Source organism: Coturnix japonica, chromosome Z (genome assembly GCF_001577835.2).
Source record: "Coturnix japonica isolate 7356 chromosome Z, Coturnix japonica 2.1, whole genome shotgun sequence".
Lineage (NCBI taxonomy): Eukaryota > Metazoa > Chordata > Aves > Galliformes > Phasianidae > Coturnix > Coturnix japonica.
The window spans coordinates 48,896,281-48,908,607 of record NC_029547.1 but is presented as its reverse complement, the minus strand read 5'-3'; the positions used below and the strand labels follow the sequence as shown (position 1 = coordinate 48,908,607).

At 36.2% G+C, this 12,327-nt stretch overlaps 1 protein-coding gene across 6 annotated transcripts in view; it reads right to left on the bottom strand.

The window, feature by feature from the left end:
• Positions 1-201: 201 nt before the first annotated feature.
• Positions 202-12,327, bottom strand: part of FSD1L (fibronectin type III and SPRY domain containing 1 like) — a 28,408-nt gene continuing 16,282 nt past the window's right edge. For 2 of the 6 annotated variants that reach the window (XM_015849629.2, XM_015849634.2), the window contains exons 7-14: positions 11,401-11,610; positions 10,964-11,062; positions 9,132-9,258; positions 8,139-8,171; positions 4,066-4,160; positions 3,304-3,555; positions 2,886-2,974; positions 202-1,236 (exon numbers count right to left, since the gene is read on the bottom strand). In XM_015849629.2, coding sequence (XP_015705115.1) covers positions 1,114-1,236; positions 2,886-2,974; positions 3,304-3,555; positions 4,066-4,160; positions 8,139-8,171; positions 9,132-9,258; positions 10,964-11,062; positions 11,401-11,610 — 1,028 coding nt within the window. In that variant the 3' untranslated portion in view covers positions 202-1,113. Of the gene's footprint in view, positions 1,237-2,885; positions 2,975-3,303; positions 3,556-4,065; positions 4,161-6,400; positions 6,407-8,138; positions 8,172-9,131; positions 9,259-10,963; positions 11,063-11,400; positions 11,611-12,327 lie in introns of all 6 variants that reach the window. The other 4 variants (XM_015849630.2, XM_015849631.2, XM_015849633.2 and 1 more) reach the window with 4 other exon arrangements.

Sequence of the window (12,327 nt, the reverse complement as noted above, 5' to 3'; positions counted from 1 at the left end):
CAATGCTCCAGGCCCTTAATGATCTCTGTAGCTCTCTGCTGGACTCTTGCTAGTAGTTTCCCTTCTTTTCATGTACAGGGGGTGCCCAAAACTGGACACTACTCCAGATGTGGCCTCACCAGAGAAGAGTACAGGGGGAGAATCAACTCCCTTGACTTGATGACCACATTCTTTTTATTGTGTTCCAGGCTACCATGGGTCTTTTTTTGCCACAAAGGCACACCACTATCTCACGTCCAACCTGCTGTCCACCAGGATACCCAGGGCATTTTCTGAAGAGCTCCTTTCTCCTTTCCAGCAGGCCCAAATATATACTGACACATGTGGTTATTCCTTCCTAGGTTTAACCTCTATGATTACACCACCTCTTCTGACACTATGGGCCAACATAATAAACTGGGAGGCATTACTTTTAGAGCAGCCCTAATATATATCTGAAAAAATTATTTCTAAGCTCTTGGACTTGACTTGAGGGAAGCAAGCAGATTTTTAAACAGTTAATGATATACAAATAATTCTCATTGAAAGGTTAACTCTTTCCATAAAGAATATAACATGCCTTTTTTGTTGCTGCTGTTTGGTTTCTTTGTTTGTTTGTTTGAAGCTCTCCCACTAATAAATCATTTGACTACTATTAAACTTCCAGGTAAAAAAGATTAAAAAACCCACCATTTTACATGATCTGTGAAAGAAAATGTATGAATACCAATCCCAAAGTAGACTTGGTTTTTGATTTATTCACTTTTTTAAATCAGAAACAAAGCACGGATTACTCTATTTCTTCTTCCTTACAATCTCTTACATGAATAGGTATTCTTTTGAAATGCTTACTTGTTATCTCATGTTTGTATGGGAACACCATTAGTATTAATATATAGTCAAATAATTCTTTCAAGGAGAGCTAAGAAAATACTATTTGTTATATTCTTCATAGAAAAATATTTGTAACATAATTAAGATTCAAGTCCATAACAAAATGCTTAAGTACAGTAATAGAAAAGTACATAGCTCCAGTTCTTGATTTTCCCACCTGCTTTTCAAACAAATTCTCAAGTTTCTGTGCATAGCAGCTGCACTGAAAAAACAGTCAACAACAGTAGTGTTCAATAGACATTACTGGGCAATATTGTTTAGACTACCAGTTGATCCGCTCAACCCATTTTCACTTTTCTGGAGTGTTTTCACTGCACTTGGCACCTGCAAACCAGTACTCACTGAAAGACCACCACACCTGATCTGAAAGAGAAAGGGAAAAAAATATTCACAAATAATCTAAACATTATGCAGCAGTTACATTCCTGTTCTCCCCTCCCATAGTGGAACTGACACAAAAGTTAACCCACAGCTGCACTTGTCCTAACTCTGTAGTCATAGCACTCAGAAAAATTCCAATCAGAAACCAATTCTGAACAGTCACAGAATAGCTCAGGTTGGAAAGGACCTTAAAGTTCATCTATTTCCAGCCCCCTACCATTGTCAGGGTTGCCATCCACTAGATGCTATCTGTGCCCCAGCATTAGACCATAAAATCTAAGATGCTACATATTCTATGCTTTCAGACTAAGCTTTTAACAAAAAAATTTAAAAAAATAAAAAAAAATTAAAAAAAAAAATCCTATATTCAAGACTGATATACTAGCAGCAAGTACTTAATAACAGTTACAACCAATATGCAACAGTTCTCCAGTGTATGAAAGCAGTACTTAGTACTGGTCATGTCACACTGAAACAATGTGAATGCACAGACTGACATGGGTCAATCTATAAAACAGTTCTGAGGAGCCTCAGGGCCACCATTGTAAGAGACACCTATTCTCCAACTTAATGGTATTGAAGAATGATGACAGTGGTAATTCAGCAGCTTGCCTTTTAACTACATTCAAGTTAACATCGATAGCGTAAGAAAGAGACTGCAGCCACTAACTGTTAAAATCTGTATGAGATGAAAACGAATAGGCTGAGCTGTACAAGCAAATGTTCCCTTGAATGTCTTAAGAACTGACTTATGAGTCAGCTGTAGCAACAAATTATCAACTTGGAAGTGGCACGTCTCACAGTAAAGTAAGATGAGAAGTAAAGCTGCCTGGGCAACATTTATTAACTGGCCTAATTACACAATAGAACTACAGTGCTGTGTTATCCATGGGCTGGATTACAAGAGGCAGAAGGTCAGTGTCCAGGGACCTGAGCTGTTACTATGAACTGAAGCGACAGACTCCTCTGATGCCTAAGTTTTCCCAGGCCTATGTCCTGGTCCCAAAATATGATGTGCTTGGTAGGCAGCTTATAATGCAGCTGAGGCCTCCAACTCCACTTGTTCAGAGCCCTTAAAGGAAAAACACGTATGCAGTAACTTACTCTCTTCTGCATTTTTGCAGATTTGAATTTTCACAGCTAAAGCAAGCTTTCATTGATTAGTTTATAGGCAGAAAAAAGGCATGCAGACCAGTGAGATGACTAGCAAGAAAATCCCACTGCTTTTAAACATTTGAAAGCTAGAGTGTTTTATCTCAGGGAAATTCATTTAATCTAGTTTTATCTCATGATACCTGCTCTGGCAGCTTTTAGCATATTGGGCATTTTGTCTGCACCAGTTTGGATCAATTATTGCAGCAGGATCATCAGCTATCAGAACACACAATGAAATTATAAGGATTTTTATAAAGATGTAGTGTATTATCATAGTCGAGACATCTGTGATCAAAAGTTTGTCCCAGTGAAGTGTCAGGGTATAATGTAAGCACTGTGTGAAATAAAAGAGGGAACAAACATTTTTAATTATTTATTGTAAGCAGCAATCCACATTTCCACCCTTAAAGCACAACTATTAGTCTTCAGCAAAGTGAATTCAGTGTTAGAAACGGATCAAAGCTTTGGATACTGACCATGAAGGCTGGTAACAACGGCTGTGTAAACTTTATTCTGAAGGTATATAGTGGCACCTTTGAGACTGCATTGTAAAACGTAAGCTGACCTGAAAGAGGCAGAAAGCAAGCTGAAATACATGCATAATGCTGTCTAACTTTATCTAAGTTTGATACTTTTCCAGGAAAACATGCGGAACAATTTCCCTGGAACAGGATTAGTTTATTCTATGACTGAAATTTTTCAGCAACTGTAGCAATTAGATGAACTCAGGTCATTTGACATCATGAGCATCATTACATGAACAGCTCTGTCTCTTTTTGTAAGAGACTGTCAATTGGAAGCATCAGTAATGTACCACTTTGCCTTGCATTGCTTCAGCTAGACACAAATATTCAAATAAGCTTACCAGCTCAATTTAATAGAATCGTAGTTTACCTCCATCAAAGTTGCAGTATACTCCTAATCTGTCTGGAACAGGTATATCCAGCGTCTTGGACTTATTATTATGTTTCGCTGCAAGTGTGTTTTGCAGCCAGTTGTTGACATGGATGCACCAGCTTATGTTAGTCTTTCCCAGCTGATCGTATTTCCCCAGGGTTTTATAGGCCACACCCACACTGTAGGATTTGCAGTCCTTCTGTGCTCTCACTTCCCAGTAGTGCTGTCCGCTTTCAATAGCATTGTTGCCTACCAAAAAAATACGTTTAGTTGCTATATGTGTATCTTACAGTTTTTGCTTTCTTACAGGCATCAGTTAGGTTTGCTCTGTTTTAGCTTCTTTAAAGATTTTGAAACAAAAATCTGAACTACTAGTAACAAAAAGAAAAAATATCCTATAAGTAGAATATTCTATAAGTAGATTGTATATATACATATATTTCCTATCTGCTATATTCTATATAGTAGATTCTATAAGTAGATAAGAGAGATAAAGCAGAAAAAGGAGATTGTTTTTACTTATATCCACTTAACATCAACTCGCACTGAAAAGAAGTGAAGGCCAGTCACTAAGAGCTTTTTAACAGAGGACTTCAAAAGACCTAAAGTCACTTGGTATAGCTCAAAATTCTAGTGCTAAATAGGAAAGACTACCCCCGTGTGGGGCAGCATCAAGTACATAGCTTTGAATGAACTCAGATTTATCCTCCGATTCTTACCTAACCTGACTTCAGAGTCATTAAAAAAAGTTTACTTTACCCAACACGGTGTATGATTCGCCAGCAAAACGATCTCTGTTGCCCTTCGCTGTGGCCTTTCCACCAATAGATGTCCGCTTTGGAGATGTACCACTTCTAAGAAAAGAACCATTCAAGATTTGCACACTACTACAACAATGCACTTCAAAACAACTTTTCCCAAGCAAGAGCCAATTATGTTGCAAAAAAACATACACAAGCTACTGAAATGGCAGTCAAGTTCAGCCACTAGCAACACAACTGTAATAGTCAGCTAGTACACATGCACAAAAACTGAGATGGAAGACATGACAATCAGGAAAATGAAAATAAAAATCAAGATGTAACAAGTTCAGAGACAGAAAACATGGAAAAAAGCAGATGTGTGGCACACAGACTTCTACATAAACCAGTATTTTGCCTGGAATACTCAGAACCTAGGACAGCTTCTATTTTTTGCATAAGATTTCTAATAACCATGTAAATCAGCTACAACAGTTGAGTTTGAATGTACTACTGATACTTGATGCAAAGATACCTAAATTTTAGTATCAGTGAATGGAGAAAAGAACACCAGTTTTATCTTAAGGACAGGTTTTTCAGTATACATATTGCTTGGATAAACTGTAAAAGAAACCCCAAGAAGGAGTGCAACCCAATGAAGAACTACAAGAGGAATAAAACAATAACTGTAACTTCAAAAACGACATTTTGAAGATGATACAAAATGCAGGAATACCAAATCTAAGCAGAATTAAAGGAGATGAAGCAAGACTTCCAGAGTTTAATGTACCAAAACCCTCCTCAAAAAATTAAATATCAAAAAAATACATTGAACAAGGGGGATTTTATTTATTTACAAGTCTTTCAAAGACGACACAAAATTAAACCATGCCATAACACCCTGCACTGAGCAGCACACAGCAACATCATGGGAATCTTCATAAAATTTAATATCTAATCCTAATTAAGAGATGTTCTGCTTTTGATAAGTATGATCAGAAAAATCTCCCTTAGGAATTAGTAACAAAATAAAAGGAGAAAACTTTGCACTAGAGAATATATTAGTGAGCAATCAGTCGCACTAGAGAATAATTTTTAACCCAATGAGGTTTCCTAACATTTCCAAATATTTTCTTTTACCTTTGTTATCCCTTCAAAATATAATTCCTAAAATTTTAATGATTAAACAAAATGAAAGCCATTAGTAAACTACAAGGAACATTAAACCTTGGTAGTCAGAAAATCATGTAGGGTTATTACTTTACAAGCAATTAGCAAAACTCCTCAGAAGCAGCTGTGCAGTTTACAGCCTTAACTTCACTGGAAAAACTTAAACAGTATAGAAAGCACATTACTTCTGACATATTTTAGGGAGATCACCAAATCACCACTCCCAGAGTCAAGTATACTAGAGCTTATATACAAAAAAGGATGTTTTCCCTTTAAACTTCCTACTTCAGCTACAGTTTGGTAACACTAATTACTGCTTAAACTTCTAGGATAAGTACAATGAAGTTGAGCTTGTTACTGTTCTGACTCATTCTACCCTGATTTCAACTTTCTGGAATTGTTCTCAAACACTGTTTCACAAGGGGTCAGAAAATGCCTCTTCTGCTTGGTACCACAATTAAAATAGCCATGTGGCAATCAAAAGCTGAGTTGTATTAAGCCTTCATACAAAACCATGCTAGAATAAATTGTTCCTCTTCATTTATTTTGATCCAGTTAAGAAAGACTTCAAGAAATCACTGCTCTCAAACTGATGATTACCTTCAGCACCACAACCTAACATATAAATTAGCAGTACTGATCAGACGCTAGCAAACCTTCTAAATTGCTTGCAAGAACTACATGAACCAGGTGAGAAGCATGCAATACTCCGAACTACAACAAAAGCTTTTCAATGTTGTTAATTTTAAAAATGTGTAGTTTACTTACCAAGGGAAAAAGAAACAAGCAGTTGCATTAAAAAAAAAAACAAAACAAAGCAAAACCAAGAATTAAAGCAGCATTTCAGGGGGAAAACACTCACTGTAAAATCCATCCTGCTTTAGACAGAGGCCATTCATTAGCAAATCCAACAAAAGCTTGCAGAAAGCAAGTGTGGCCACTTAGAGAATGACTTTAAGAAAAAAAAGCACGTACTTTGCTAGAATTTGGTCAAAGCCAGGCATACATTAAAAGGTCTCCAGTGTAATTTCTTTCAGATCTTCTTTAAATGGCCACCTGCATGGGCTTTCTCAACTAAATCTAACAGCCTTTAGCAGTTCCAACAACAGCATTCAGTATTTAGCATGAAAGCTGGAAAAAAACAACTCTAATTTTTATGTATTTATTTATTTTTAAGTGCTTACCTCTCCCTTCAGAAATGGAAAGGCAGGAAATTTTACAGCAGTAAGTCAGTTTGGTGCCCTCTTTCTAATGCAGCACAGATTTTTTTTAGTTACCAGAGTAACTGATGTACTACTTCTACTCTTCAATAACAAAATCATAGTTTTGTGACTATGATTGCCATCTGTAGTACAGCAGTCAGCCTCAGTTTTATCTTTTTTCACCAAAAAAAACAGATTTAAGCAACATTAATTCTCTTTTAGAGAAGACTAAGGACAGATATCTGAAGTTACCACAGAATGGTTTAAAAAGGTTTAAAGAGAATTTAAAGACCATCCATTTCCAACTCCATCATAGTCAAGGATGCATTCTCTAGACCAGGTTTCTCAGAGCCCCTTCCAGTCTGATCCAAGACATTAAAACAGTTTTACAGATACGTTACAATCATTAAGAACCTTACATCCGACATATCCTTCCAGTCCTTAAAAAATGCTTATTTGCCATGTGAAAGAATTATTACCATATTACTATTTGCCAACCATGGAGTTAGCTTCAAACTTTATTCCCTCTAACACAGACTAATTTTGTGCTGGTACTTTTAAACAGGGAAAAAAAGCTTCCTGTATAAATCAAAGATACTAACTCTCCTGCAAGAAAAGGTGAGCCTGAGATACAGTTGAACATGACCATATCCTACCAAACCAAAAGCAAGGACTAGGGAAGCCCCTTACTGACAGCTATAGAAACAAAAGAGACAGACTCCCAAGGTTTGTAGAGCAAGAAGTCAATGCCCCAAGCTTAAAAAATCTAGTTCAGCAGGCATTGATAGCTTCCCGTTGCAGAACTATAGGCAGCACACAGCTTCAAGAGCTTGTTTCACCCACAAGTTTCTCAGTACTGCTAATGTCAAACAAAAACATATATCCTCCTGATGGATAGCACAGAAGAGTAATATCTGTGAGAAATGAAGACCTGCGCATTTGCTTTGATCCCACAACTACAAAGCCAGAGAAAAAGTACAAGAGAGTAAAAAACGAATTTCTCAAACAGGAGTTCTAATAGAAAATCATAACAAAAGTTCTAACTGAAAACACAGTTTTACAAGGAATAAAGGAATATTTTGACAGCCTTTACATAATAAAAATGATGCTTTCTCATTTGAAAAGTTGGTTCAGTATTATAACTGCTATTAATTTTTAATATATGTACATATATATTTTTTCACATGTACCATCAGTGTAAACTCTGTCATCTTAGAAGACATGAAAACACATTTTTTCCTCTGACCAAAGACAACAGTTACACAAGTTCAGAAGCAAAAGTAGCTGGATTCAAAAATAAGACCTAAAAATACCAATAGAATTCTCAGAAACAAACAGTAGGTGCATTTGGAAGAATCACCATTAAGTCACTATGCAGCAAAAGTTTAAAAATGCATATTGCATATATATATCTGTTGCATACAGATGAATCTGTAAATAACAGGGATCTTTGTATAAATTCTAGAAAGCATAATTCTTCTACTGCAAATCACACTTCCTGCACACCAGGAGCTACGCTGGTAGGACTGTTTTCCAGTCACTAGAAAACATACATAATCTGTGAATACACAGTCAAATTCTTAAGGATTTTATAAAGCACATATATGCTGTTACTGATAAAGGCTATTAGATTGCTCATTACATCAAGCAAAGGGATTTAGCAAAGGTTCTCAACAAAACTACGTGTTAGATAGATCCTAAGAATGAGGTATATTATCACCTTTTACTGCTCTTCAGCGCAGTATTCTTGCCACTGTCAGACAGAAGTATTCATTAAACAACTGTTCCATTATTACAATAAATTGTCCACATTTTAAAAATAGCACTAAGTTACCATACTTCTGGCAGTATATGCCTACAAGGGGCATATTTGTTCACATATTATTTCAAGCAGTGTTGATTATGCTTTGAAGATCCAGTTGAAAAATCAACTGCCTTTGAGGAAAAATCATTTGACCACCAGGCTCACTGCTGTGGATGTGGTTTTCCAGGTGGAAGAACCCCACACAATAGGAGAGACTGAGGAACTGCTGAAGGAAAAGCAGTTCTGCAGAAAAACAGGTAGTAGTCCTGGTGGACAAGTCTGCAACGTGCCCTTGTGCAACACTTGGGCTACCACATCCACGGATGCATCAACAAGCCAACCTCCAGCAGGCCCCAAAGCATTCTACAAAAGATATGTTCTATTACAGTTATCTTCCACTATCTGGTTTGTCTTATTGGTACCTTTTCCTCACCTGAAAAAGTTATAAGATAAATTCAAACATCATTTACAGTACCAATTTAATTCTTAACTTTAGCTTTCCAGAAGGACACAGCAGCCAGATCTTTCCTTAATTACTTTTATAGTAGAAAACCTGCCCATTTATAAGCATTGATCTGCAAAACTACGGAACACAATTTTGGAGCTGAATATTAGTTACTTCCCGACATTTACCTCATCTTATTTTAGAACTTTGACTGACACCTTGGCAAATGTATTTTGCAAAGATTCACAATCAACTTAATGTTTTAGACATTTATGACTTATTCCAGAAATAGCCTCTACATCTGTTACAGGGGAGGAGAAACAAAGAAAGAAAAACCCTTGCAGAAAACAACTTCTGAGTGAAAATTCTTTTTGTGTCCCACTGTTGTACCACCCATTTAACTTCTCACTACTTCCCCCTTTTAATTGCAAAGTAATGCACTTCTGAAAGTACAGAGTTCTTACCTGCTTTTATTTTCTTTCCCTTTTACTTTTTCTTGGCCTTTTCCTCCTGTAGGCTCCCATTCAACATAGGAATCTTCAACTTTTAAGTTTAGATGAGATGAAGTATTATCCAAATCAAATACAAATGCTGCTCAAGACAAAATGTGAAACAGTGAAGTGAAATAGCATTCCCTCCCTCTAGTGGAGAATTAAAAATAAAAAATAAAAAATGATGGAAGTAGTAGAGAAATCATAACATTATTATTTTTCTTAAAAGAAACATCACTTTATTAGTATGATGCTTGCAATCATGGTAGGAAGCACCTTAAAGAACAATAATCTACCCTTATTGTACAGGTTATATCAATATATTTTTTCATCTACACAATGCTGCAGTGTTACTAATTGAATTCAACTAGTCATTTCTGCTAGTTACAGCCTACTTGGACTCTTACAGTTACGACTGATTTAAAAAGCCATTCTCATTCTCCATGCACCACAGTACTGATTCTCCAACAAGGTATTTGTGATTAATAAGGACTACAAAAATGCAGAAAACTAAATTGTCAGGGTAAAACATAAGAGTTGAACTGCAATGTCCATTACAGATACAAAAACAGTAGAGGATGCATGAAACCAGAAGAGAACTGGCATGTGCTGCAGTCAACTTCTTCGTCCAAGAAAAGAAAATGAATACAGCACTCTAAGTCCCCTAGAGATACTTATAAATAAACTATGCTGTGAGTGTCCATATACAATCAGCTATTATAGTTCAATGTTGAAAGTACACTTGAGATTTTATGATTTTGGAGCTCAGCAGCACACATCTTATAACAAAAAATAAAAATAAAAAAAAAAAATAAAATGAAGCAAGTATGTGGCCACAGATATCAAGTTTCTATGGGCTGATTACTAAAGAAAGTTAAGATAGAAAAATATCACAGGCAGTCTGAAAACCAGAAGTATGTTTCTGGTACTGGATCGAGGAAAGTAAGTAACTACAGTATTCAAATATTAAAAATATGAACACTCTACAATGACCATTGCTTAGAAGTATTAAAATAGTTATAAAAAAGTTATGCATACTGCTTCATTCAAGTTACAAGTAATTTTGTTTTTATTAACTGACTACAATAACAATTTATATTTTAATGGTCTAGTTTGTATCAGCAATTTTGCCCATTATAGTACAGAATTTGCACTAGTTAAGACTATCAGAATCATTATTTCCACCAGAACAATTAAGAATTACATTCTGTTACAAAACATCACTGCCATGGAATTATTCTTCTAGTTTACTGGAAAACATCATCAAGGATCCATTAGCCTCAGATTACCTCAGTTTGGTTTTTAAAAAAAATAAATACTTACCATGATTAGAATATAAAGCTACAAAGTTAAAATATCCATAAAGACTATCAGAGGGCAGGAGCACCACCCTTACTAAGACAGGCTGAGTGAGGTGGGCTTTTCAGTCTGGAGAAGGCTCCAGGGAGATCTCATTGCATTACTTAAAGGCAGCTTATAAACAGGAGGGAGATCGACTTTTTCACAGGCAAACTGTGACATAATAAAGGGGAATGGCTTTAAACTAAAAGAGGTAAGATTTGGGTTAGATGCTGACATATTACTTACTAAGAGGATGGTGAGTCCCTGGCACAGCTGCCCAGAGAAGCTGTGGTGCCTCACCCCTGAATGCACTGAAGGCCAGGCTGGATGGGGCCCTGGCAGCTGAGCTGGGGGGGGCAGCCCTGCCATGGCTTGGGGTTGGGACTGGGTGAGTTTTAAGGTGCCTTCCAACCATTCAATGCTTCCTACAATACAAGATAAGGTTAAAGTCTTTCATATTTTACCTTCTGTTTCCAGAGTCACAGGATCTGAGTATTCACCTGCCACAGCTTTGTTGCAAGCTTGTACTCTAACATTGATATATTTTGTATCAAACTTCAGACCTAAAAAAGTAGATGATCAGAAAACTGATGTGAGATTAACCATTGACACCTTTACAAGACTAAGATCTACTTCATATTGCAGTCTTCCTTTTATGCTTTTTTCCCAAACTAATAAAACAAAGCAAGTTTAATGTATCATCATGAACTTAATTTAAAAGTGAGTTTTTAATATAACCTCATACTCCAAATATGAGAAAGAGCTGTTACTGTTCAAAGCATCCAAGACCAAAATGAAACAAACAACACTTCATTACATACAAACAAACAGATATTCTGCAAAGCTTCAATGGAACAGGTTACAGCAATATTCTTAGATTTTAAGCATAAAACACCTTTACCTGACAGTGTATATTCAGTAGCTTTAATATAGTCTATCACTTCCCAAGAATGTTCATCTTTTACACGAGCAAGCCCATCGAAGTTGGTTTTCCTGTATTCCAGTACAAAGTGATCAACTCTGCTGTCTTCTTCAGGCATTCTCCATGATACTGTTATACAGTTATCAACAACCAGACATGCTGCCAAATCAATCACTGGCGCTTTAGGAACTGCAGAAAACAAATACACAATCAGCTCTAAGGAGAAATCAGAGTCAATACAGTATGTTCTCTTTGTGTTTATTAGAATTCAGAAACCACCTACAGCCAACTAACAAACATTTCTTCTAGGGAATAAAGTCCATTATCAAAGCACAATAAATGACTGTACGTAACTTCCACTTAATATGCACAAAAGAATAAACATGCATTGACATCAGAATTAACATTTGCATCATACTTTACACGCTAGGGTTTTGCTAATAAGTTAATCCTCTTCTGCAATCAATAAGTACATGTAAGAGCAGGGAGGAACTGAGCCCACAGATATGACCCTATGTTTTGGGTAACACTAAAAAGCTTTACTTTTCCTAGTCTTTTGATTAATGCAATAGGTTTGTTTATGAACAAATCTCTTTTCATCAAATTGAAAAGCACTTAAGTTACTTGCTTGAAGTGACTTAAAGCACTTTGAAGTGTTTGAAGCACTTCTTTCTCAGAGCTTTTGGAAACGGGATCTGCAAAAGCGTTTTTGTTGTTCTAGCATTTGCAACAGCTTCAAAGAGGCCTGAAGTCAGTATATCAAGCAGGAACATTTGAGAAAAGTACAACGCTGATGCATCCATGGGACTCAGATTTGACAAAACTTGACAAAACTACAGATTTTGTCAAGAAAAAAAGGAACAACAACAAAAAACACCACTTTTCATAATACTCAAAGACTTGCAC